Genomic DNA, 27,452 nt, shown 5'->3' with positions numbered 1-27,452 from the left:
TTTTGGTTTTAAATATCTTTTGTACTAGATCATCTTATTTACATTGATACAGAATCACTTTACATTAAAGCAGACACTAAGAAATGCTTTACTTTGTAAATTAGAAAGGAAAAGAAAGAAACTACAGAGAAAAGTGTTCTTCATTAGGCTGTCTTACAGTAGCTCCAGAACCTTGGAACACAGAAACCGCAACATGCTACCAGCAGAGGCTGGAAATAGGTTGCTTTACACAGCGAAGAGTCTTCACCATGACACTGTGCTTTCCCCTCTGAACATTCACACAGGAAAAGACAATGATTCTTACCATTGAGTAATTTAAATACACTTTGGAAATCAAACGTCAGCAGCGGGAGAGGGGAGAACGGAGCCCTGGCTGGCAAAGCTCTGGGTCTCCAGAGGCTGAAGGCTGTCCCAGATGACCATGCTAACTTTGGTCAACAGGGCAGAAAACACCCCCACACCCAACTAGAACAATCTAATCAGCTGAGGTGAAGTGGACAGAGGGCCTGTGTTGCACAAGTGTGCCTCCCAGAGCCCTAGCACCCACTCTCCAGCTGCTTGGTACCTTCAATAAAACAAAAACAAACTGACTCCAAGGGGAGTGACAGATACCTCAGCAGAGCCTGTCAGGAAGGATGTGCTGCCCCTGGGTCCTAGAGAAGACCACATGTCAGGAAGGACGTATCTCAGAACCTCTATGAGGTTTGTTGAGAGGGAAATTAATCACAACGTGTGCAGCTTAAGGCTTCATTTTAAGCTTAAGCACGACCTTTAATTTTTTTTTAAGCTCTCTACTACATGCAATTCCAGATTATTTTTAGTGCTGCAAGAAGAGTCCAAGTGTTTTACACTGCCTGAGCTAGAAGCAAATCACCTAAGGTGGACAGGATATTTCCACCAGCCCGAAGGCCACACATCACCGCCTAGGGGCTATCAACATGACCTTCTATGCAGAGATGTGTCATCACGTAGTTTTGCAGTTGCTAGGTGGTTCACAGGGCTCTGTAGACAAGGCTCTGTGCTGCTGTTCTGGTATTCTCCTGTGTCAGATGCCCTGGCCATGGAGAGGGACTGCTGCTCCTGATCTAGTTTCCAGTCGACCGTTTTCCTGAGACAAGAAGACAAACAGTTACACCACATCTCAGAAGAACACATCGATGTGAGAAGGCTCTGTTAATCCCTGGAAAATGGCTGTGCTTCAAGGGTCAAGAGCCCCAGGACTTGGGGTGAGCATAAATGACAGTGTTTCTTCAGGCATAGAAAACAAGCACTCCTCCACAGCAGCCCCAGACTTGTACAGCACTACCCTGCCTGGGTACAACAGGTGCTAAAAGCAGTGGGAAGCAGAGGAGATCTGAGTTCTAGGCTTGGCTCCGCCACAATTTGCCTTCTAGACTGTGGGCAAGCTGGTTTCACCTCTGGGGGACAAGAGCTCCTGGGAAATGACCTAAGGAGGGCTATGAGGCAGCCCCAAATTCAACCCATCTAGGAAGGAATCTAAATTCAAATGAAGAGACTGGCCCCTGTTGCCTGCTCCACCGTGTGCTGGTTAAGTACCACATGCTCTGCTCTAAGCGATGAGAGAATGCCACATTTACTACATCTTTGACTGGCACCTCTCTTGACTTCTGGGGTAGGGCAGGGTGGGGTTCAGTGTTGGTTAAAATGACCAGAAGAGAGATTAATTCACAGAGGGAAACAGGGGAAGAAAGCTCACAGGTTTTCCTACCTCAGCATGGTATCAGGAAGTAAACATTTTCTTAAGTTTGGAAAGGAATCCCTCATTGTCCTCCCCAGCCTCTCGCCTATCCTTGCTTCCTGCGGAGCTATCCATGGTTCTGCCACCTGGGCACAAACAGTAGAAAGAACCGAGGTCAACCAAGATCACACACCTCCATGCAGCAAGTGCCAGCCCCACCTACCCATGCCTAGTTGCCCATGGGGCTGGCATTCAAGGAGCAGCCGGGGGCCACTCCAGGAACACAGGGGCCACTCTCGGGCTGGCAGGGGGATACCTAAAATATTAATATCAGACTGAAACAAATGGGACACTCAGCCTCAGGACACCACAACTCTCCTTGGAGTCACAGACCCATAAAAGGGGGAGGGGGAGGAGACTGACTGTAATCTGAAAATTAACAACAAAGCAACACTAAATGCCAGGAGGCCAAGCCACACAGCTCATCACCAGCACACTTGATGTGTACACATCACAGCCACATGTACACTGAAGCAATATGTTATCAAGTCCACCAAGAGACCCAGAGCCAGCCAGCAGGAAGTAGAATTGAGCTCAAACCCAGCCCAGACTTTTAACCATCAAACTACTGGCTACAAGATAAGGATTGAACCTCAAGAAAATATCCAATTTCTGAACCCACTGCCTATGTTCTACACATTAAAATGCCCAACATAACCAATGAGGGAGCTGCTCTTGCACTCTTGTACACCTCACATTGTCTCTCACAATTTGACATCTAACCCTGACTGCTGCAGGTAATGCACAGTAATGGCTGGGTTTTTAGGGCCAAGACTGAGATTACCTAACTGCACGAGAAGCTTGCCAACCTTGAAAGAGGAAGACAAACATTTGTTATGAGTTAAACTATACACTTACAACATTTTGCTTGCTTTAGCTTTTCCTTATTTATGACAAAGTCTCAGCACAAGCTGCGGTGGACTCAGTATAGCCCAGACTGGTCCTTCTGCTCCACTATGCCAAAGTATAGGCATGAGCCACCATGCTTGGTAACTTTTACACTTACCTATTTTGTGTGTGCATGTATGTGTGTGAGGGTCCATATATAGGTGCATGCAGCAGAGTATGTGTGGAGATGAGAGATCTAACCTGTAAGGTTAGTTCTGTCCTTCCATCAAGTAGGCTCCAGAGACCAAACTCAGACGGCCAGTGTTGCTAACAAGGAGGCTTAGTTGCTGAGACACCTCAACTGTCTTATAGAGCATGTTTTTAATGTGGCTGATACAGTCCCTTGTACAGCGTACAACCAATTAAGAGAGCCTAGTGTGGTGGTGCATACTTTTAATCCCAGCATTTGAGACACAAAAACAGGCAGATCTCTTTGAATTTGAGGCTAGCCTGGTCTATACAGTGAGTTCAGGCCAGCCAAGGCTACACAGCAAGGCCTTATTTCAAAATAAAATAAAGTAGTTCCAGCTTCCAACAGCTATCAGGTCTGAGTCAACTGAGGCTCTTCAGAGGCATGGCTCTAAGAACAAGGGTGGGGTGGGGTCTGCAGACTTGTGGAACACTTGTCTAACATAATAGCGAATACTGTAATTCTCTTCCTTTGCAAGGTTAACTGAAAGGGGAACCCATGATGCAGCTTGCATTAGGTTGTTACCCATGTATGAGACATTTCTGTAGTGTGAGTTTCTTGGGGGTCACTGACATTCCTGTAAGTAGCCCTTTTGGGCAACTAGGCATGGGTAGGTGGGGCTGGCACTTGCTGCATGGAGGTGTGTGATCTTGGTTGACCTCGGTTCTTTGGTTCTTTGGTAAGACACCCTTTTGGGTGTCTGGAAGTACACCCAAAAAATTCACTGGTTCTCTCAAACTAGACACGGGCAGAACTACTTTAGTCTGTCATTAGTTCCCTATCTGGGTTGAGCAGACATTTGTTCACTTACATTGCCTTAAGAAAAGTTCACACAACATATAGGTACAGCATAAACAGCAGGACCACAGCTCACTCTGTCTGAGCATATAGAGCTAGGGCGTGCCCTCTGAAAAGGAATGGTGTTCTGAGCAAAATGCTGAAAAAGATCCAGGCAATCAGGACTGGAGAGGTGTCTCAGCAGACAAGAGATTGCTGCTCTTGTAGAGGACCTGGATTTAGTTCCCAGCACCCACCTGAAAGCTTATAACCATTTCTAACTCCAGTTCCAGGGAATTCAATGACTTCTTATGGTCTCCATGGGTACCAGGCAAGCACATGATAACAAGTCATACGTGCATGCAGAACACATTAAAAAAATACACACACATACACACACATAAGGGGCTGGAAAGATGGCTCAGAGGTTAAGAGCAGTGGCTGCTCTTCTAGAGGTCCTGAGTTCAATTCCCAGCAACTACATGGTGGCTCACAACCATCTGTAATGAGACCTGGTGGCCTCTTCTGGCATGCAGGCAGATATGCAGGCAAAATGCTACATATATAATAACTACGCATGTAAAATTACACATGTAAAAAATTAATTAATCTTTAAGAAAAAGGAAAAACGCTTAAAAAAGAATATGGATACCTAGGTAGAGGTGTAACATGCTTTTAATCCCAGCACTAGGAAGGCAGAGGCAAGAGGATCTGAGTTTGAGGCCAGCCTGGTCTACAGAGTGAGTTCCAGGGCAGCGAGGGAAACACAGAGAAACCCTGTCTCAAAAAACCACAAGTAGAAAAAAACAATATCTGGGTAATCAAAACTAGTAGGGTACATCTGAGCTCTAGGCCTTCTTCACACTGCTCACTCTGTGCATAACACTTCCTGCCTGGAGGCCCAGAGGCTAGGTATGCCCTGCTTCAATTCTGAGCACTCCCTTTTCTAATATAGAGAGGTCTATGTAACATAAATGACTCTTTTTAACACATCTATAAATCATAGGCTTCCCATCCCTCCAGAGTCTCTAAGACAAAAAGAACAGGAGATTTGCATGTCATATCTTTGGTAAATAGATGGCAAAGTTAGTGTGTAAACACTGTAAGTTACCTCTGATGGCACTTCTAATACATGACAGGTACCACACCACTGGCGTTACCACTTTATCTCAAATTGCTTAGACACACTACATGTTTTGTTTTTTTGAGACAAGTCTCATGTAGCCCAGGCCTGCCTGGAACTCATTATGTAGTGGAGGATGACCTAGAACTCTTGATTCTCCTGCTTTAATTTCTCAAGTGCCTGGGTGACAGGGTTAAGCCACCTTGCTCACATAAGTAGTGCTATTGTTACTCCCAACTTAGAGAGAAAATAGAGGTTCTGAGAGGTAGTTTGTCTGAGGCTTCACAGTTGACGGTGACAAAGACCATGAACCATCTCACCACTAAACCTAGGCTCTGAGTGGGGCACAAAAACACACACTGACTGCCACCCTTTTCTCCCCAAATTCTGCTCTTTTTTTTCTGAGACAGGGTTTGTCTGTGTAGCCCTGGGTGTCCTGGAACTCAGAGATCCTCCTACCTCTGCCTCCAAAGTCCTGGGCTTAAAGGTATGCACCACCCCAAGGCTTAATTTATTATTTCATGCATGAAAATAATGTATCTTGATCATATCCACCCCCTAGTCTCCCCTCCAATATTCCCCACGAACCCCCAGCACAAAGACTTTGAAATTCTGAATTGCATGTTGGTGACCAGTTCTGAGTACTGAACAATGGCTGTACAAACCAGCTGTACAAATACACTATTTTCTCTCTCAGACTGCTATCTGAGGGCTAACTGGGGCAGGAGGAGACAGGATATATGTTAGATGCCTAGAACACAAATGTGAGCCCAAGGCTGCTGTTGCTATTTCTTTTGAGGCAGGGCGACCTTGAACTCCCAATTCTTCTGCATCCCTTCATGTCACACATCTAGCTAGGGAATGCAAACAACTTCTAGTAAAAATCCTAGTTTCCCTACCACTCAGGAGTCTCAGGCAGAATGGTCTTGAATTCCAGACTAGTCTCAGCAACATAGCAAGGCTGTCTTATAGACAAAACCAAACTAAAACAACCAGCCGGATAATAGCCCCAATCACCAAACTAAAACAAAAACCCCTACAATTTTGTTAAATGTCTGCAATAAGAGAGATTTTTGGTCTAGAAAAAACTGACTGTTGGCAAACGGGTCTAGAAATGGGTTGGTTATATACACTGCAGCACTTCTACAAGTGGGTTCTAAGAGAAATTTTCCTCACAGCCTAAGGAGAGGCTTACTCAAACCCAGGTGACAAAGTTGTGTTTATGTGTTTGTTTGTTTTGTTAGGGGTGTTGAGACACAGTCTCACTATGTAACCTTGGATTGCCTGGAACTCACTATATAAACCAGGCTGGCATTGGATTTCTGGTAATTCTCTGGCCTCTGCCTCTTGAGTGTAGGGATTTACAGTGTGTAAAACAATGCCCAGCTAAACCATGTGCATGTGGAGGTCAGGACAACTTGGTAGGAACTGGTCTTCTTCCACTAAGGGGATTCCAGGGCTCAGCTCAGTTCATCAGGCCCTCTTTGTATTATTTTGTTAGTGTGGGGGTGGTTTCATGTGTCTTAAGGTAGCCTTTAACTCTTGATCTTTTGGTCCTCTTGCTTGCACCTCCCAAATGTTGGGGTTACAGGTGTGTACTACCACACCTGTTGATTGTGGTACTGAAGACTAAATCCAAGCAGGGCCTCAGGCATGCTAGTCAAGCACTTCATCAACTGAGCCATTTTATAAGATCATACCTGGGAGTCAAATTCCCAGTGGGATGCAATTTTGAAAACAATGACAACAGGTTAATAGACTAAAAATAGTGCCGGTGGTGGTGGTGCAATCCCAGCCATGGGATTGGGAGGCAGAGGCAGGCAAATCTCTGAGTTCAAGGCCAGCCTGGTCTACAGCATGAGCTCTAGGACAGCCAGGGTTGTTATATAGAGAACTCTTGTCTCAGAAAACAAACAATATATTATCAACATTCTGCCATGGGGAAATGCCCATGCCCCAACCTGAGCCCAGTGGGCAAGAGAGAAAAGCAGTTGTGTGCAGAACAAATCTCACATATGAGATCTTAGGACATGCCAGGAAGAAGTTACAGGTACATAATGAGAGTTCTATGGAACAAATACTCCCACTTTCTATTTAGTTTAAAAGATAAACAAAAGAGCTCATATGGTGGCACAAACCTTAATTTCAGCTCTCACAAGGCTAAGCAATGGGATATCAAGTTAGAAGCCAAGGCCATGTCAAACAAATAAAAATGAATAAGAACAAAGAAAGAAGTATATGTATGTTTTTACCTTTCCTTCTCCTAAAATATACTTGATATTTGTTATCATTGTGTATAGTTTTTATATCAGGCTTAAAACCTCCTTCTTTAGACAAAAAAGGGAAATTGTAGTGGCATCTTGCCTTGCCAGTGAACCCTTTGGGCATGGTTCCAGGTGCAGAAGTGACCCATTAAGATAGAGAAGGGGGTGGCTCTCATGCTTGGGTTCTGGAGAGCATTGGAAGGGCAGTTCTTCCCTAATAAACACCTATATATCATTTATCTTGGGTCTGGTGAACTCATTTAACACCCCCCCTTCCATATGTGTTTATGTCATCTATCCAACATTAAAATAAATGCCACTTGCTGTTTGGTCAAGCTATAGACAGGAAAGGCTGCTGGGGTTTCCATGTCCACTACTGTCTTCTTTCTCAGAACTCATCCCCCTCTACCCTGATGGAAAAGCTGCCCCAGGTCTGAGTACCCTATGTGAATTACCATACATTAATCTAAGGTCATTCCAGATCTGAGAACTCATCCAAGTTCCCACAAAAACAAAATGATGCAATGTGGTAGAAACATGTGCAGTCTGGGCACAGCCTGCCCTGCCCTGCCCTGCCCTGTCCCAGTCAACAGAAGCCTCACCTGAAATACAGCCACAGGAGCCACAGTAAAGCCTCGGCCCAGACATCAAAACCACTTGTGTTCACAGAGCACAACATCTGAGCTTGGGTAACAAATTTGTTCACTGAATCAGGAGATCAAAGCTTTGTCCTTTGACAGGATTTTTACATTGTCATTACCATTGTTTACTTTGGAATCCTGGTGAAGTGTTTGAGGTCAGGAAGGCACAGATATGTCCAAATGCTCTCACTCTTAAACTGCTCCAAGAACTTTGGAGGGAAGTGCCCAACTTCACAAGGCAAATGGCAGAACCAAGGCTAGAACTCAGAACAGCTCTGAGATAGAGCTGCCGGGCAGGAGGCAACCCTGTGCTTTCTGGGCACAGGCATGCAGTCAAAGAGAAGCTTCAAGAGTATGTTTACACTCCCACAAATCACCTCTTCTAAGGACATTTTTTGGGGCCCATGAAAACTCAGCTAGAAATCAAACATGCTTTGAATTGTCCGTCAACCCTTCAGAGACTCAGAGGTCCCTTATGTTACCATGTTACTCCCAGGCCTCTTACCAGTGCTTGTTTGGGTGACACCATTCACTGTCCCCTCCACATCAGTCTCATCCTCGGCATAGCTCAGGATCAGATTCTGCTGCCTACTGGTTAGCCTCCTGTGGACCAAGAACAGTTAGTGGCCAACCACTTCCTCCAGGCAGCCCTTGAAAGGACACAATGAAACTAAGTTTCTGACTCAGGCAAAGTACACACAAACCTAGTGATGAGGGTCCAAGGGCCACATGTCAGAGCTTCTCTCTAAAACTGAGTACTTTCAACTGTCATTACCTACACACTTATAGGGTGGGGCTAGGGCCTCCACACTCTTTGTGTGTCTATGAGCAGCAGGTAAGAAAGTAATCTCACAAAAGACACAAGGGCTAGAACTGGCTCCCCAGGTGGAGGATCAGGGCACACCTCGTGCTGTGTGCCACTCTACCCAGAACACATCGGGAGTTTGGCATCCATGTGTCATTCTTTTTATACTTCCACAACTCAATGAAGCCAACCTGCTATATCCCCTGCTCAGATGGGAAACAAGCTGAACAAAACTGACTTCAAGGAAGAAAAATCCCTGCCCAAGCCAAGAGCTCAAAGGGCAGCTGAACAGCTGGGTGCTGGGCCTGGCAAGTAAAAGGCTCAAAGGGTGCCTGTTGATTGCGTCTGTGTTTATGGGGTCGGGAAGTCTTGGCCATAGTCTTAGTGAACACTTACTTTGGAACTCTGATCTTGATGTGAATGTAGTGGTCACCATAGCCATAGCTATTAATCCGGGGGATGCCTTTCCCAGTCAAGCGAATCTTCTGGTCTGTCTGAATCCCAGCAGGGATCTATTGAAAAAGGAATACACTGATGTTCCCCAGTCCCCACTGTCCAAAAATAAATCTCTCACTACACAGAGAAAGGTGTCTTCAATAAAGGATTTGCACCGAGAGGTCAGAACAAGCCAGCCACACAGTTGTGGGACAGCTGAGGCCATAAAACAGATGTGAGGAGTGAAGCAAAAGATGTAGATGGTGGTGCACGCCTTTAATCCCAGCACTCGGGAGGTAGAGGCAGGTATCTCTGCGAGTTTGAGACCAGCCTGGTCTACAAGAGCTGGTTCCAGGACAGCTTCCAAAGCCACAGAGAAAACCTGTCTACAAAAACCAAAAAAAAAAAAAAAAAAAAAAAAAGACTTGGGAGAAAAAAGTTGAATGCAGGTATGAAACCAAGCTTGCTTCATTACTCTCAGGGGCTGGACAGCAAGGACCCTGCAGAAGCAAGCAGAGGCAGTCTCCAGATGGAGGTGGGAGTATCTGCCCATAGTGACCACTGCCATGGCCTAAGTCAAACTCAGAGTCCCCGAACCCACAGGCCGGAGAAGGTACTGAGGGCAAATACAGTGGTATAAGGGTGGGCATAGGAAGCTGTCCACTACAGCTGCAATTCAAACTAGAGGTGGTCTGGGGACTGGAGAGATGGCCAAGTGGTTAACAGCACCAGCTGTTCTTCCAAAGGACCTGGGTTCAATTCCCAACATCCATATGGCAGTTCACAACTGTCTATAGCTCCAATTTCAGGGGATCTGGCATCCTCATATCCACAAACATGAAAGCAAAACACCAATGCACACAAAAAAAAAATAAGTAAAGGGGGTGGAGACATAGCTCAGAGGTTAAGAGCACTGGCTGTTCTTCCAGAGTTCCTGAGTTCAATTCTTGGCAATCACATGGTGGCTCTCACAATGATCTATAATGAGGTTCGGTGCCCTCTTATGGCATGTAGGCATACATGCCAGAACATTGTATACATAATAAATAAGTAAATCTAAAAAAGAAAAAAAAAGTAAATCTTTAAAACAAACAAACAAAAAGACAGCCAGGTGGTGGTTAGTCTCTGTGAGTTCAAGTCCAGAAACTGTGTCTCAAAAAAAACCAAATAATCCCCCCAAAAAGTAGAGGTGCTCAATAGATTAAGACATAGCCCCAAAGATACCTGCTCCCCAAGACTAACCAGAGGTGAGACTATGAATAAAGGGTACCCACTGCAGTACATAACTCATGCCCTCAGTTCCTGGACCCTGACCAGTGGTAAGAGGAGACACAGACCAAGAACCATTGCCAACAGTAAACTGAAAGGCCTGGAGTTGTAATTACTACTCAAGGAACAGCCTGAAACTCTTAAGTGCCACAGGCTCCAATGTCTCTTCTACTCTTAGAATCCCTGACAGGCTGGAAACCTCAGCTATTTCCCATCTTATGCATGTTATCACAGCACATGGAATGCTGAGGCAATGGGATTATTACAAGTTCAAGATCAGCTGAGGGTACATAAAAAGCATTAGTCTCTAAGAAGAAAGGAAGGAAGGAAGGATAAGAGAGAAAGGTGCCAGCAAACAAAGACAGCAGTCCTCATGACCTCTTACCGTCACATTGATTGTCTCATACAAGCCCTGGGCTTTGGCTGTACCCCCAAGAACAGCTTGAGCTATTGAAATAAAGAGGTCGGAGTGGATGTCTGCACCGTCCCTCCGGAACACAGGGCTTTTCTGCACCTAATACCAAAGAGAAGACAAGTGTGACCACTATGGAAGTGCTACCTGAGGCTGGATGTAAGCCACGTGTCTTGCCAGACCTGAGCTTGGGGCCCGACACACTTTAGCCCCTTTGCACCTAAATAAGACATAGCACAGGAAGACCTATACCTCAGCAGTGGGAGACAGCACCCCAAGGCTCTGGAGGGACAGCCTCCATGCACATTGCACAGCAGAGCACTGGCTAGACTTCCTCAGACTCCATCACAACCTTTCAACTACAAACGGAAATAAGAATGCAATTTAGCATTCTAATTTTCCCATGAATCTTATCTAATTAGAAAAATTATTACCAATACATCTACAAAGATAAAAATGTCAAGTATGAGGATCCACAACACTCATGTAAAAGCCGGGCATGGTAGTACACATTTGTAGCCCCAGCCACTGCTCTCTCTCAAGTTCTCTCTCTCTCTCTCCTCCCTCCTACCCCTCCCTCCATGAACAGGTAGATCTCTTGTACTCACTAGCCAAAAAGCTTAGATGAATCAATGAGCTCCAGCTTCAGTAAGAAACTATCTCAAATAATAAGTGAGAGAGGAATCAGAAGACAACAGATATCAATCTCTGTCCTCTATCTTCATGGACACACATGTATTCACCCATAAAATCTTTCATATGGTCAAATAATTTAAGTCAGGACAAAGGGCCAGCACTAGAATTCATTTGACTTTACACTATTTTTCATATCTCAAAGATAGTCCCTGCCCTTGATTTCTTCTGCCCTTTTCCTTCCCTCTATTATTAAATAAAAAAAGTAGCTGAATCCTCTACTATCTTCCTGCTTTCTGCCTTTATGTGGCTTTCCATTTTATTCTATTTACTTATTTATTTTTGTGGTGCTGGGGATAGAACACAGGGCCTTGCATATCATCAGTAACTTCAACTGTAGCCCAGCAACTACCTTCATTTTTGATTTCTCAGTTTAGAGGATTCACTCTTCATGCTATTTTTATGTACTGTGCTGTCTCTGAGAGATGATCTCACAATAGCCCAGGTAGGCTCCAAATTCATGGAATTTCATAAACCTATGCCTCAGCCTTCCATACAGTGGTACTCCAGGGAAGTGTCACTATACCCAGCTTTGCTATTCGGTTTATTTTTATTATTTGGAGGAGGGAGGATGTTTTTTGAGACAGGAGATCTTCAAGCTAGGCTGGCTTTCAATTCTCTGTGAGGCTAAGGATGACTTTAAACTTCTGATCTTCCAGTTTCTACCTCCCAAGTACTGGGATTACAGGAGTAATCCCAACATGGCCAGTTTTATTCAGTGTTGATGATTAAATCCTGAACCTTGTGCACGAAAGGCACTTTACCTACAGTCTGAGTCTTATTCCTAGTGTTCATCTTTAGTCTTGTTTTTAAAGATAGAGTTTTGGAAGGGCAGGCAAGAGAGACGGCTCAGTGGTTAAGAACATATACTGCTCTTTCAGAAGCCTTGAATTCAATTCCCAACACTCATGTTACCTGGCTCATAACCATCTGTAACTCCAGCTTTAAGGAATCTGACAACTCTGGCCCCCTGAAACACCTGAATTCATGTGTATATTCCCAGACACACATAAAAATAAATAAATATTTAAAAAAGGACAGCCTAGACTGGTCTTGAACTCATGTTCCTCCTGTCTCCACATTCCAAGTGCTAAAATTACAGGCATGTACCACTACACCTCATACGATTCAAGTAATGAACTATATCACATACAGAAAAAGGCAAAGTAGCAGGGCAACAGTGGCACACACCTTTAATCCCAGCACTCCAGAAGCAGAGGCAGGAAGATCGGTGTGCAAAGCCAGCCTGGAAAAAAAAAAAAAAAAAAAGGAAGAAAGAAAGAAAGAAAAGTAAATATAGCAAACAGCACACCCATAAGCAAGCTGACAGAACTAAAACATCACAAACTTGCTGGATCCAACATTCTAGAGGCTAAGACAGGATGGTCATGAGTTCCAGACCAGCCTGAGCAACACAAGGAGAGCCTGGCTCAAAAAGGGTGGTAAAGAAAAATTAGAAATATAACTATTTACGGTTCTCAGTTAACCATTACCCTGAAATTGGCATTTATCAACCCAACAGGCTTATCTTTATTTTTACTGTGTCTTTCTACATCCTTGAACAGCACATAATCAATCTCACATATTCCACAACACTATGCAGACAGTCTCTTGTACTTTACAGCCTGTAACAATCTGCTTTCCTCCCCTGTGTTGATGACAAAGTACCTCATGTTCACTGTGGTTCTTTCCTTCTGACAGATTGAAAATGTTCTGCTATATAGCAGTTTGATGACTTCTTTTTTACAAATACCAGGTTTGTCACCAGTGTCTTGCTATTAAACAGGGCTGTCATATACGACCCTTACCCAAAACATATTACAGTTACATGCGTTTTTCTCAGATACATACCTAGAGTCCAAGTCTTTTTGTTACCAGAGAAAACTATTTTTGGGGTGAAGGGTGTGAGCACTTTCCTAACATGCAGAAAGATGTGTATTTAATTTCTGGCATTGTTAAATAAACAAATAAGACTATACCATTATAATTTGATCTCTGGCTGGGTATGGTAGCATATGTCTTTAATCCCAGTACTCAGAGGAGGCAGAAGCAGGCAGATCCTGAATTCAAGGCCAGCTTGGTACACAGAACAATTTCAAGGACAGTCAGGACTACACAGAGAAACCGTAAGTTTCAAAAAAACCAAACAATTAAAAGGTTTTTAAAAAGGTTTCGCTTTTCAGGTGACAGAGGCAGGTGGATCTCTGTGAGTACAAGGCCAGCCTGGCCTACAGAATAAGTTCCTGGACAGCCTCCAAAGCTATAGAGAAACCCTGAAACAAAACAAACAAACAAGAAAGCACACACCTACACAGATGTTCTGGGGTTCGTGTCCTATGTTTCTTTTTTCCTTCCCCCCCCCAAAATAGAGTTTCTCTGTGTAGCCCTGGCTGTCCTGGAATTCACTCTGTAGGCCAGGCTGGTCTCAAACTCACAAGAGATCCACCTGCCTCTGCCTCGAAAGTGCTGGGATTAACAGCCTAAGGGCATGCACTACCACCAGCCAGCTGTGTTTCTAACTTGTCAAGGTTGTGAGGAGCTTTATGCTCTGTGTCTAGACATGAAAATAACCACGCCGAGAAGCCTTTCTTGAACTTGGAACAGTGACACCTTACTGCAATGAGCAATCTCAGCTGTACCCACTCTAAGAACAAGGACCCAGCAGAAGCTGACAGGCAAGCACCTACCCTGAATGTGACAAAAATTTCTCGTTTTCCCACAGGCATCCTTACAGTCTGACCATCTTCAACTCCTAGGAGAACAAAAGTTCCGAACAGCAGTTATGGTAGGGCATCCCACAGCAATGTCTACCCAGGAAACCTACTTGACCAGGTTTCTTGCCTTATTTTGGAGATGTGGTCTCACCATGTATCTCAGGCTGACTCAAACTTGTGCTCCTCCTACTTAGCCTCCTGAGTACTAGACTCAACAGGTGTCATCACATAACTAGCTTGTCTCCTGTTAAAAGCAGTCCTCACTTCATGAAGACAGAGAACAGGACACTGGAACAGGAGCTGCAGCACCCCAAGGTAGGAGCAGAGTGGGCACATGCACTGTAAGGATGACTGGTATAAAGGAAGACTGTAACAGATTCTAGCTCCTCCTCCAACCGGGAGACCCAGGGCTTTAAGTCTAGCTTTGCAATCAGGTAGACAACAGGGAACAAATAACAGAGCTGGCCTATCTCCTTCCTGGGCAGTGGCCCACCTGCAGGCACAGGGATTGTCACTCGCTTCTTCTGCTTGGCTTGTCCTGCTCCTCTGCAGACTACACAAGGATTTGTGAGGATGGAGCCTCGGCCACCACATCTCCGACATGTAGAACGCATCACAAAAGGCCCTGTATTGATAGTTTCCTGAGGAGAAGAAGGAAAACGCTCAACATGCAGGGACATTGTTTTATTAAAAAAAAAAAAAAAAAAAAGTTTATATCCAGGTTAAGTGGCACAGGTCTATGGTCCCAACATATGGGGGGAGAGGCAGGAGATCAGGAGTTCAAGGCCAGCCTTAGCTACATAGTGAGTTTGAAGCTAGCCTGGGTTACATGAGACTCTGCCCACCCTCCATCCCCAATGAGAGGGGTGGGTGTGGATAATAAAAGTAAACTATTATATATATATGAAACTTTCAAAGAATGGTAACTTTTTTTTGTTTGAGTTTTATTTATTTGTTTGTTTTGGGTTTTTGTTTTTCAAGACAGGGTTTCTCTGTGTAGCTTTGGAGCCTCTCCTAGAACTAGCTCTGTAGAACAGGTTGGCCTCAAACTCACAGAGATCCACCTGCCTCTGCTTCCTGAATACTCAGGCTAAAGGCCCAGCTTTTGTTTGTTTTTTGAGATAGTGTTTTTTGTGTGTAGGTCTGGCTGTCCTGGAATTTGCTTTGTAGACCAGGCTGGCCTACAACTCACTGGGATCCACCTGTCTCCTGAGTGCTGGGATTAAAGGTGTGTGCCACCACCTGCCAGCAATAATCTCAAATTTTAAGTGAGACAAGGGTGTGAAGGAGGGAGGGGGCAAGGATGGGCTTCTCGAATGTGTGTGCTACCCTAAAACACTGCCTAAGAAAACAGGTACAGGTGCTCACACTTCGAATTTTAACGTTTTTGGGTGGAGGAAGAGGGATATCTCATATAGCCTAGGCTAGACTCAAACTTGTTATGTAGTAGAAGATAAACTTGAACTTCTGATGTTTCTGACTCTACCTACTAAGTGCTGGGAGTACAGGTATATACTACCATACTCAGTTCTGAAGTCAAAACTTTTAAGTAAACTTACATTATCATTGTGATTGGCTTTTTCTGGCCATCCCCCATGTATATGTGTAAATGTGCATGTGCTGGGAACTGAATTCAAGGCTTTAGCTGGGCATGATGGGTCACATTTGTTTTCATAGCATTAATGAGGCTGACAAAGACTGCCTCATGTTCAGTCAGTCTGAGCTCTATATTGAGTTCCAACCAACCTAGGATAGAGTTAAACCCTATCTCAAACAAAACAAACTATGAATTCTGGTTTTGAGCATTCCAAGAACATGCTCACCAATTAGAAATAGCCCCAAGAACTCTAAATATGAAATGTCTGTATATAATACAGAAGATAAATTCTGAATCTGAAACTAATATGGTCTGTATATCAAATCTCTGGCCAGCCAGAACTACACATCAAGGCTAAATAAAATAAAAATAGGCAGTGATGGCCCATGACTTTAATTCCAGCACTCAGAGGTAGAAACAGGCAGATGTCTGTTGAGACCAGTCTGATCTACAGAGCTAGTTCCAGGAGAGCCAAGGATACACAGAGAAATTGTCTCAAAAAACAAAATAAAAACAAACAAACAAAAAAAAAAACCCAACAAATGCCCCAATATGTAGCATGGACTAGGGAGATGGCACAAAAGGTAAAGGCACTTGCCACCAAGGCTAATGACTTGAGTTCAAACACTGGGTCTTACATGATGGAAGAGAACCAACTCCAATAAGTTGTCCTTTGATTACTACATATGGGCGATGGTATAAACGCACATACAATAAACATAACAATAAAAAATATTTTTAAAAATTATAACCAGGTATGATGACATTCTTGTAATCCTAGCACTTAAGAGACTGATGCTAAAAATCCACCTGGGTTAAAGATTAAAACCCTATCCTTCCTCTAATCTCCATTCCCTCATCCCCCACCGGAAAAAAAAAAAAAACTAATGTGGAATGCTAGCACTTGGTAGAGGAAGGAGTATTACAGGTTCAGGGTCATCCTCAGCTTGAGTTGGCAGTACAGCACCCAGCCTAAACCCCAGGAATAGCTACATAATGTATCTTCTGGAACAGAAAAAGGAATTGTTGGAATAACACAAGAAGATGGGTAACGAGAGGGAAACATTATCAAGAGGCATAGGGGTAGCCATGAAGTAGCCTTACCATGCCGGAGCCTCCACAATAGTGGCAATGTTGCACTTTGGTTCCAGGCTCATTCCCCTTGCCGTCACAGCGCTCACAGGTGTCCATGATATTCACAGTGAACTCCTTGTTGACACCCTTGGCAGCTTGATTGAATGTCAATTCCATGATGTACTAAAAAATGAGGCATGTCCTGTCACTCTGCTGTTTAGGACAGGAGGGCACTGGCCAGTACCTGCAGTTACTCCATAACTACCAAACATGATTATGTACACTCTGCCAGGTAAGCATGGGGTCTATTTACTTAGCTGACCCAGCTTTACACATACAAACTTTAAAATGTATTAAGTGAAAATTTACTCCAGCTGGAATAATGCCTGCATGTAGTACCTGCTTTGGCCTAGATCGGAATATCTCCCAAAAGCACAAGGCTTGGCTTCCATCTTACTGTGGTGTCTGGGAGATAGAGGGATCTTGAAGACATTAAGAGTCTGGTGGGAGGTTTTATGTCACTGGAAATTTGTCCAGTCTGCCCTCTTTTCCTTCATAACCAAGATCAGATAGATGAGGAACTTTACCACACTCCCTGACAACATATACTAATTTACAACAGGCCCCGCAACAGTGAGGTCAGCAGACCGTTCACATTTCTAAAACCATAAGCTAAAAGAAAACTTTTCACTTTGTTTTTTATCTTGCCTACATGTATATGCATCACATGTGTGCCTAGTACCCAAGGAGAAGAGGAAATAGGTTCCCCTGGAACTGGAACTACAGACAGTTTTTCAACACCATGAGGGTGCTAGGAACTGAACTTAGGTCATCTGCAAGAGAGACTCTTAATTGCTGAGCCATCTCCTCAGCCTCACTTTCCACTTTTTGAGTTGTCTCAGGTATTTTCTTACAATAACAGAATGAAAATTAGAACAATACTTACAAAAAGCTTAAATGACTCATAATTTTGATTTAGATCATGGGACATTTATTTCTATTGCCTCCTCAACCCTGACAATGTCTCATTAGGATGGAGCTCTGAAGATTTCGTCAGCAGTATCTTCCTGCTGGACTGAGCTTTCCTAGAATAACAGGGAATAATCTAGAGCATTCTCAACCTTTCTAATGCTGTACCCTTTAACACAGTTCCTCATGTTGTGGTGATCCCCAACCATAAAATTATTTCATTGCCACTCCATGATTGTAACTTTGCTACTGTTTTGAATCAGAAAGTAAATATCTGAGGCAAACCCAAAGGGGTTGCAACCTACAGGTTGAGAGCTGCTGCTTTAGATAAATTACTCTGCTATGGATTCTGATGGCCTTCGGTTCTGCCTGATTAAACAGCTATTAATAACATAATATCACATACATTCATTATTACATAGAACATTTTTCAAATATCCCTAACTTTCTGCCAAATGGCTGCCTCTGAATCATTCCATTGCCTTTCTGAGAAATAGAAACTAAAATTGGGTCTCACTTAAGCTTAAAAGTTGACCGTTTAAAATAAGTTACACTGTGCATGATGACATGTCTTTAATTCCGGTACCTGGGAGGCTGAGGTAGGCAGATTTCTGTGAGTTCAAGGTTGAGTTCATAGTGACTTCTACCATAAGCAGGGCTATGTGAGACCTTCCTCAAAAATACAAAAATAAGTTACAAGAAAACTTACTTCCTGAGGCTGATCAAACACAGTCTGGAAATCTCCAAAAGGAGATGATGAGAACTCCCCAAAGATCTTCCTGAACAGCTCCTCGGGGTCAACAGAGGGACCTCCTCTCCAGTAGCTCTGCCCAGAGCTGCTGGCCCCAGAATCAAAACCAGCAGAGCCATAAGCATCGTACTGCTTCCTCTTTACTTCATCACTCAGCACCTACGGTGGAAATGACACAGAAATCAGGCATTGCTGAGTCTTCTAAGGCCCAGAACACAGAAAACATCTCATACCAAGTAAGTCTTTCACATTTACTAAGTATGCAAAACATTCCACAAAAGCCAGGCATAGTGGTGAATGCCTGTAATCCCATCAATCAGAAGACTAAAGCAGGGAGAGATTAGTTTGAAGACAGCCCAGGCAGCACAGTGATACTGTTTCAACGGAAAACCAATATTAGAGCTCAGTGGTAGAGTATTTGTTAAGCATACACACAGCCCTGGGTTCAGTCCTCAGGACCATAAAAACAGAAGAAAAAAAAAGTAAAAATTGGTCAGATAGTGGTGTTACGTATCTTTAACCCCAGCACTCAGGAGGCAGAGGCAGGCAGATCTCTCAGTTTGAGGCCAGTCTGGTCTAGTGTGAGTTCTAGGACAGCCAGGGCTACACAGAAAAATCTGTCTCTCAAAAACTAGAAAAAAAAAAAAAAAAAAAAAAAAAAAGGTTAAAAATTAGTCATCAAACACACCTTTCAGGGTATGATAGTTAATTCTGTCAACTTCACTGGTTTAAGGAATTCCTAGAAAACTGGCAAACTATACTTGTTTTTTCATTTTGTTTTTTGAGACAGGGTTTCTTTCTCTGTGTTAACTGTGGCTACCCTGGAACTCCTTCTATAGTCCAGGCTGGACTCAAACTGAGAGATCCACCGGTCTGCCTCCCCAAGTGAGGGTATGAAAGCTGAGTACTGCCACACCCCACTACAAACTTCTTGATAAGTCTCTGAGGGTGTTTCCAGACAAAATGAAATTAGAATGCAGTGGCAGAAGAGGCGGACTGTCATCACAGAACTTAGGCTGAGACAGGAGGAATTCCTTGACTTTGAAGCTAGGCTTGTTGGGAAGACCTGCCCTGACTGTGAGCAGCACTAACAAGTGTGGCCAGGATGGAAGCAGAGCGAGCAGCTAGCTCTAGGTAGTGCTCAAGCCATCTCAGGGTGTGACCACATCCCTCACACTGTTTCACCAATTCTTAATGTATTTATTTTGGCTTTTTGAGACAAGGGTTTCTCTGTAGATTTGTAGTCTGTCCTGGATCTCTGCAGCTGATCATCTTTTACAAATAATTTTTATGAGCCTGGCATGATGGCTCATGTCTTTAATCCCAACACTCAGGAGGCAGACAGAGGCAGGTGGATCTCTGTGAGTTGGAGACCAGCTTGGTCTACAAGAGCTAGTTCCAAAACACCAAAAATAAAAGTGTTACATCCATTTATTCTGCGGCATATTTGTTTAATGATGCAAAGATATGTTGCATTCTTTTTTTTCTTCCTTTTTAAATTTAGATATGTTGCATTCTTTTATGTTGCATTTGTTTAACTCTATAAAGCTGTGTTATGTTGCCTGTCTAAAACACCTGATTGGTCTAATAAAGAGCTGAACAGCCAATAGCTAGGCAGGAGAGAAACAGGTGGAACTGCCAGACAGAGAACAAGTAAGAGGAAAATCTATACTGGGGAAGAGAAGATAGAAGGAAGAGCAAGAAAAGGAAGATAGGACACTGGTGCCAGCCACCCAGCCCAGAGGCAAAACATAGAAGAGAAATTTAAGTTAGAAAAGCTGGCTAAAAACAAGCTAAGCTATGGCTAGGGGGTTCATAAGAAAAAATAAGTCTCCGAGTATTTATTTGGCAGCTGGGTGGTGGGCCCCCAAAGAATAAAAACCCAAACCAACCAAACAAAAACCAAACAACAAAAAAACCCAACTACAAAACCCTGTCTGGAAAACAATGACAACTTTTTTATTTTATAGGTATGGGTATTTTGTATGCATGTATGTCTGCACCACTCATGTGCCTGGTGCTCTCAGAAGCCAGAAGGGGGCATGGATCTCTTGGAACTGAAATTACAGATGGTTGTGAGTTGTCATGTGGGTGCTGGGAATTGAACCTCGGTCCTAGAAGAGCTGCTAATGTTCTTACTAATGAGCCATCTCTCCAGCCACCTGTTCCCTGCTACTGATCTAAAGAGCCAATTTAATAAATCTCTTGTGATTACATATACCCTATTAGTTCTACTTCTCTAGAAAGCGCCAGCACAGATTAGCTGTAGTTGGCAAGGGATAAAACCTTCATACTTTTTATATGTGGATATCTAGTTCATGAACATATAAACTCTGACATACACAAAACCCTTTAGAGATAAGGAGTTCAAGTCCAAGAGGAATGGTATTTGAATGAAAATGGCCTCTGGACAGTCACAGGCACTACTAGGAAGTGTTGGAAGAAGTGTGTCAATGGGGGGTGGGCTCAAGCCAGGGCCCATGTCACTCTCTCTTCCTGCTGCCTGCCGATGCAGATATAGAACTCTCAGCTACCTCCCCAATACCACGTCTGCCTGTGTGTTGCCATGCTTCCTGCCATAATGGACTAAACCTCTGAACCTATATAAGCCAGCCCCAATTAAACGTTTTCCTTTAAATGAGTTTCCATGGTCATGGTGTTTCTTCATAACAATAAAACCCTAACTAAAATGAATGGCCTTTCTCCAATAACTCTGTAACTGGTCAATGGCTCTTTCACAGACATGGTCCCCCCCCCCTTATTTTTATATGGTTTTCCATTTTTACAGTTGCTACCAAATAACGGCTAACTTAATCTAACTGAGATTTCTCAAGATCATCTATGAAGATGAATTAGAGGAGGAACTTCGACGATACAGATGAACCCTGTTCTTGTTTTGTATTAAGACAGGCTGTGTAGCTCTGGCTGGCCTTTAAACTTGCAGAAATTTCCCTACCTTGGCCTCACCAGTGCTAGAATTACAGATATACCACCACTCCTAATCTCTTCTTTTTAAAAAATTACATTTAGTTATTTTGTGTACATGTGGGTGCTTGAATGCCATGGCACTCAGCTGGAGGTCAGAGGACAATTTGTGCAAGTTGCTTCTCTCTGTCCACCATGTGGGTCCTGGAGATTGAACTAGGGTCATCAGACATGGCAGCAGATACATATACTCACTGACCCATCTAACATAATACCTCAGCAGAGACAGAATACCACACTGGAGCGGATGACACACAGCAAGTTGTTACCTCATATGCTTCTGCCAGCTGGGAAAACTTCTCCTTGGCTTTGGGATCATCCTTATTTGTGTCTGGATGATATTTCTTGGCAAGCTAAGGGGGGAAAAAAGTAAATCACTATAGATATAAAGCAGAATCCAAACACTTACAACAATAAAGCTTCCTTATAGCATTTGTCTCTCTTAAGACAGCAACAAATTCTGTCTTCTTTCTTTTTTTTTTTTCCTTTTTTTTTTTTTTTTTAAGTTTCTCAAGACAGCGTTTCACTATGTAGCTTTGAAGGCTGTCCTTGAACTAGCTCTTGTAGACCAGGCTGTTTTCAAACTTATAGAGCTCTGCCTGCCTCTGCCTCTTAAGTGCTGGGACTAAAGGCATGTGCCACCAACACCCAGTTTTTTTTTTTACTTTTTTGTTGTTGTTTTTTTTTTTTTTTTTTTTTGAGATAGGGTTTCTCTGTGTAGCTAGCCCTGGCTGTCCTAGAACTCACTTTGTAGACCAGGCTGGCCTTGAACTCAAGAGATCTGCCTGCCTTTGCTTTCTGAGTGCTGGGATTAAAGGCGTGCACCACCACCCAGCTGTGCAACTAATTCTTCAAACAAGATTTAAAATGTGAAAAATAAATAATCCCTTCACATATCTATATATTCTTCATCTACCAAAAATCTCTTCTAAAAATAGTTAACTAGGAGCTGGAGAGATGGCTCAGCAGTTAAAAACATTCAATATTCATTCAGAGGACTGGATTTGATTCCCATCACTCATGTAGCAGCTCACAAGTGTCTAATATTCCAGTTTCAAGGGATTTGATGGCCTCTTTTGATCTCAGAAGGCATCAAGCATGCATACAGTACACATACAAACAAGGTAAATACACATGCACACAAATTAAAAATAAACAAATCTTAAAAAAATAATCGGGCAGTGATTGTACACACCTTTAATCCTAGCACTCCAGAGGCAGAGGCAGATGTAACTCTGAGTTTGAGCCCAGCCTGGTTTACAGACCTAATTCCAGGACAGCCAGGGCAACACAGTGAAACCCTTTCTCAAAGAACAAACAAACAACAAAATCCAGCATTAACTGATACCACATTCATTGTGTACCAAAAGCAGCCAAAACTCCATCTTTCTCAGATAACTCTACAGGATTAGCAGCTTGGGACCTGCCTAAGTGGACTGTACACAAATCAATAGGGACCAGACAAGATCAACAGCAATCTGGACTGAAGAGAGGGCTCAGTGGCTAAGAGCACAAACTGCTTTTCCAAAAAAATCTGAATTCGTTTCTCAGAAATGTCAGATAGTTCACAGCTGCCTATAATTACAGTCCCAAGGAAATCCAATACCTCTGTTTGTTTGTTTGTTTGTTTGTTTGTTTTAAATACAAGGTTTCTCTGTGTGGCCCTGGCTGTCCTGAAACTCACTCTGTAGACCAGGCTGGTCTTGAACTCAAGAGATCTGCCTGCCTCTGCTTTCTGAGTGCTGGGATTAAAGGTGTGTGCCACCACCTCCTGGCAATCTATGTTCACTGTGAACATTTGCATTCTTGTGTACATGTCCCTACACAGACACAAACACACAATTTTAAAAGTTTAAAAAAAGGGCTGGTGACGGCTCAGAGGTTAAGAGCACTGGCTGCTCTTACAGAGGTCCTGAGTTCCCAGCAACTACATGGTGGCTCACAACCATCTATCGTGAGATCTGGTGCCCTCTTCTGGCCTGCAGGCATACAGGCAGATAGAGCAGTGTATATATACAAATAAATAAATCTTTTTTAAAAATTAAAATAAAATAGACACATACATATAAAAATCACCAGCAATCTTTCCATAGGCTTGTCAGTGAATCTGAGACCAACACAGACCTGATAATAGGCTTTTTTGATATCTTTCTGGCTGGCATTTCGGGGCACTCCTAATATCTGGTAATAATCATCTTTGGCCAAGGAAGCACTCGTGTGGAAGGAGGCAGTACAAACAAAAGGGAAACTTTTTGTTCCTGGAAATGAAAAGAGAAAGTTAGTTAGTCTAGGAATTGTTCAATAAGAGGAATTATAAATAAATGAACAGCTAAAAAATAACAGGTATAGGTTCTGTTCCCTTCTGAGCACACTACAGGCCAAACTCATGTACTTCAAATAAGGGCAAAGCTTGGGGATATAGTTCAGTAGTTACACTGCTACCCAGGCATGCACAGGGCCCTGAGTTTGATTCCAACACCAAATAAACTCAGCATAACTGTGCATAATGAACACATACTCAATAATCCTATCATTAGGGAAATGGAAGCAGATGGTCAGAAGTTCAATACATAGCTACATACAAGTTCTAGGTCAGCCTGGAATATATGACACCATTTCCAATTAAAAGCAACAATGATAACAACAAAAACCATAGATGGGTGGTGGTGGCAGCTGCAGCACACACCTTTCATGCCAGCACTCAGAAGGCATAGGCAGAAGACCTTTGAGTTTGAGGCCTGCCTGGTCTACAGGGGGAGTTCCAGGACAGCCAAAGCTACAGAGAAACACTGTATCAAAAAGCAGTCCCCTAAAAAAGTAAACATAAACAGCTGGAGAAGTTGAGCATATGTAGAAAGAAGTTAAAGAATAAAAAAAAAAAAAAAAAAAAGAGAATGAACAGAAAGGATCAGAATAAGATAAAAAGGAGTTATTGCTGTTTCTTCAGTCAGAATGGAGAAGACATTAGAACTGCATCCTTAGTGATCCCATATTCAACCTCCTCTTTACTTGATACCTGCCTGACTGGTTAACCCCTCCTTACTCCTTCTATTGCCCAAGTCTATTGGTGGCAAAAATTTGGCATCTGCAGCAATTTCGATAACATAAACGAAACTGTAGATAACCATGGATAACTATTACAAGATGAATGCCTAAACCCATCAATGAGTAACAATAGTAGCAAAAATTTATTAAACTGTTTGTTTTTTGTTGTTTTATCCAAAGTATGTCCAGTAAATGTCTTGCTTTTTTTGAACCCAGGATTGTTCTTTACATTATTTCAAGAATACCCAATGTAGTGGCAAGTTATTGTTTTCTTCTGCTTGGGAGACTTTTATGTCATAAACCATTCTTGAGAAATGATCACAGACTTAAGTTTGGGAACAAAATTGATGACCTTAGATGTGGCATCAGGATATACAATGAAGAATGTCCATTGTAGCTGACATAGGTGGCATAACACAGTATATGAAAATAACATGAAGCTGGGTGGTGGTACACATCTTTAATCCTAGCACTCAGGAGGCAGAGGCAGGTGGATCTCTGTCAGTTCAAGGTCAGCCTGGTATAGAGAGTGAGTACCAAGGTAGCCAAGGCTACACAGAGAAGCCCTGCCTCGAAAAACAAACAAACAAACAAAATAACATGAAGAATGGAGAGATAGCTTAACAGTTAAGATCACATACTGCTCTTATAGAGAACACAAGTTTAGTTCCTAGCTCCTAAGAATAGCAGTTATAACTGCCTGTAACTCCAGGGGAATCAGATGACTCTGGTCTCTTTGGGCACCTGTACTCAAGAGCACATACCCACACAGACACACATATACATTAACTCCCAAACAACTTCAAAAATATTTAAGCCAGGCAGTGGTGGTGTACACCTTTAATTCCAGCACTAAGGAGGCAGAGGCAGATGATCCCTGTGAGTTCCAGGCCAGCCTGGTCTACAGAGCTACTGAGAAACCCTGTCTCAAAAGAAAAAAAAAAAAATGTTCTTAAGACAAAAATTGATCTGTTTATGATGGCTAAAGCATTTCAAAGCTTAATGCACACTGATTTGGTGTTACCTCCAACAATAAGGAAGGCGAGTGGCATGCCAAGACTACTACTTTCTCAATTTGTAACTTTTTCAAGTTATTTAACATCTAAACCTGTTTCTTCATAAAATGGAAGGGTAACAATGCCTGCCACATGAAATATTCTGAGAAGTCATACTTCATACACAGTAATTATTCAATAAATGTTAAACTGCATTATTACAGTCACTGACTTAAGGAACTTAAAAAAGACTGGTTATATTCTCCAGCTAGAGATGCAAATTGTGAAATGACAGTTAATCAAGCTTTTTGACCTTAATGAGGCCAAGCACCTACATCTCCTAGTACCCAGCACTCACTGAATGGCAGTTGCCTCTTCCATTACAAGGTAGAAAGTGCAGAAAAAGCGAAGGAATAAGGCAAGGGAGCAGCGGCCTGGACAGAGAGGTGAACTGTTGACAGAGGTGAAGGTTCACGGCCTTCTGAGCGTTTCACCACTCCGGCTCCACGCAGCTCTTTCCCTTCGACGGCTTCTGGGTAGCCAGCACCTTGGCCTCTCTGTCTCCTGCTTGCCTGTATCCCCAGCAATTCCTCTTTCGATCGGGAAGACACCTCCATCCCGCTACCTTGGTCGTCAGAGCGAGGCGAGTCGCTCTTTCTAGTCCCAGGAGCCGCTACTCGAGATCTGGAAGCCTCCCTCACCTGTGTGACGGACACCCGGTCTCAATGTCAGCAGCGCCCGGGGGCCGTGAGCGCCCAACGAAAGCCCGAAGGCAGAGACGCTCAGCTTGCGACCCAACGATGTTGCCAGTACGCCCCACTGGGGCTGCTTGGCCCCTCTCCCCGCTGCAGCCGGCAGCCGGGGGGTCCCCACCGCCACTAGCAACCAGCGTGGGGAACACCGCGCAGCCATCTTGGCCCGGGGACACTGCGCCTGCGCGGACCGTCCCTACCCGGCTTCTCCGGTCGCGTCTTCCGGAGGCGAGGCACTCGTAGCGCGCAGGGAGTGATCTGAGTCCGCGCTGCCGGTTCCTAGAGTTGTACTCGAGTATAAGTGCTTTGCCCTGGAGATGTCATCGTGTATAGTTTCCCTGTATTGGAATTTCTGTGATGTACGATTGAATACTGCACTTTACTTGTGAGTGATGTGGCTGCATATAATAATTGTAATCTTGCTGCGAACCTTTCCTTCTGAGGAACTACAAATCCCAGAGGACCACGCGGCGTCAGGCTCGCAGATTCCGGCATGCAATTTGGAGCTGCCTTCCCTTGACCCTTAAAATTACATCGTATTGCATGTTCTCTCAGAAAGCCTTCACCCCCGTTGTCTGTTGCAGTTTTTCTGTGTCTGATTCCCTCGCAACAGAACTTGAAGCATTCAGCTCCGTCTTATAAGTATGTTAGCCTTCTCCAACGCTGCAGCAAGAATTTAATTAGTAAAATGCTTGTTATATATCACGCATTTAATGTTTGTCATCCATGTTCTAGAATATAATGTAAGAGCAGACCCGTTCTAGAGGAGCAAACTCACTTAAGAGGGACCAATTTCCTCCCCCCCCCCATTCCCCCTCCACAGGGTTTTTCTGTATTGTTTTTGAGCCTGTCCTGGAACTCGCTCTGTAAACTAGGCTGGCCTTGAACTCCCATAGATCCTTCTGCCTCTGCAGTGCTGGAATTAAAGGCGTGCACCACCAACACCCAGCTTCTTTTTTTTTTTTTTTAAGGTGTATTTATTATGTATACAGTATTCTGCTTGCATGCATGCCTGTAGGCCAGAAGAGAGTGCCAGATCTTATTACAGATGGTTGTGAGCCATCATGTGGTTGCTGGGAATTGACTCAGGACCTCTGGAAGAGCAGTTAGTGCTCTTAACCTCTGAGCCATCTCTGCAGCTGAGGGACGGACCTCTTATGATGTAACACTGATAAGTGCTACCAAAGAAACACAGTTATGAGCATATCGTGCCCTCAGTCTGTTTCTCAAACATGTAGGGCAAACAATGGGGAAGGGACTGGACTGTTAAAGTTTCTGAGGCATAATGTCCATAGTTGGACTTTGATGAAAGGT

At 43.5% G+C, this 27,452-nt stretch overlaps 1 protein-coding gene across 2 annotated transcripts; it reads right to left on the bottom strand.

Annotated features, from left to right (window-relative positions):
- On the bottom strand, positions 1-26,334 carry Dnaja3 (DnaJ heat shock protein family (Hsp40) member A3). Of its 2 annotated transcripts, XM_051181338.1 has the most exons (12): positions 26,088-26,334; positions 23,471-23,604; positions 21,616-21,699; positions 18,320-18,520; positions 16,672-16,824; positions 14,464-14,611; positions 13,944-14,008; positions 10,537-10,665; positions 8,844-8,959; positions 8,148-8,245; positions 1,730-1,845; positions 1-1,108 (listed from the first exon to the last, which is right to left on the bottom strand). In XM_051181338.1, exons 1-11 carry the CDS (start codon positions 26,296-26,298, stop codon positions 1,742-1,744), a joined length of 1,443 nt encoding a protein of 480 aa, XP_051037295.1. In that variant the 5' UTR covers positions 26,299-26,334; the 3' UTR covers positions 1-1,108; positions 1,730-1,741. The 2 variants fall into 2 exon arrangements, with proteins under 2 accessions (XP_051037295.1, XP_051037296.1); XM_051181339.1 differs by lacking the exon at positions 1,730-1,845.
- Between the last annotated feature and the right edge of the window lie 1,118 nt (positions 26,335-27,452).

The sequence above is a fragment of the Phodopus roborovskii genome, unplaced genomic scaffold, assembly GCF_943737965.1.
Source record: "Phodopus roborovskii unplaced genomic scaffold, PHOROB, whole genome shotgun sequence".
In the NCBI taxonomy this organism is placed as follows: Eukaryota; Metazoa; Chordata; class Mammalia; order Rodentia; family Cricetidae; genus Phodopus; species Phodopus roborovskii.
Note: the sequence above shows the minus strand (reverse complement) of the source record. Positions and strands in the feature narration are given on the sequence as shown.

Excerpts from the sequence above, each read along its gene's own strand:
- Dnaja3 (XM_051181338.1), bottom strand. The coding sequence starts at position 26,298 with ATGGCTGCGCGGTGTTCCCCACGCTGGTTGCTAGTGGCGGTGGGGACC. Across the intron at positions 14,612-16,671 it reads ATTGTGGAGGCTCCGGCATG|GAAACTATCAATACAGGGCC; the intron begins GTAAGGCTACTT and ends TCTTCTCCTCAG. Across the intron at positions 1,846-8,147 it reads TGTCACCCAAACAAGCACTG|GTGGCAGAACCATGGATAGC; the intron begins GTAAGAGGCCTG and ends GTTTGTGCCCAG.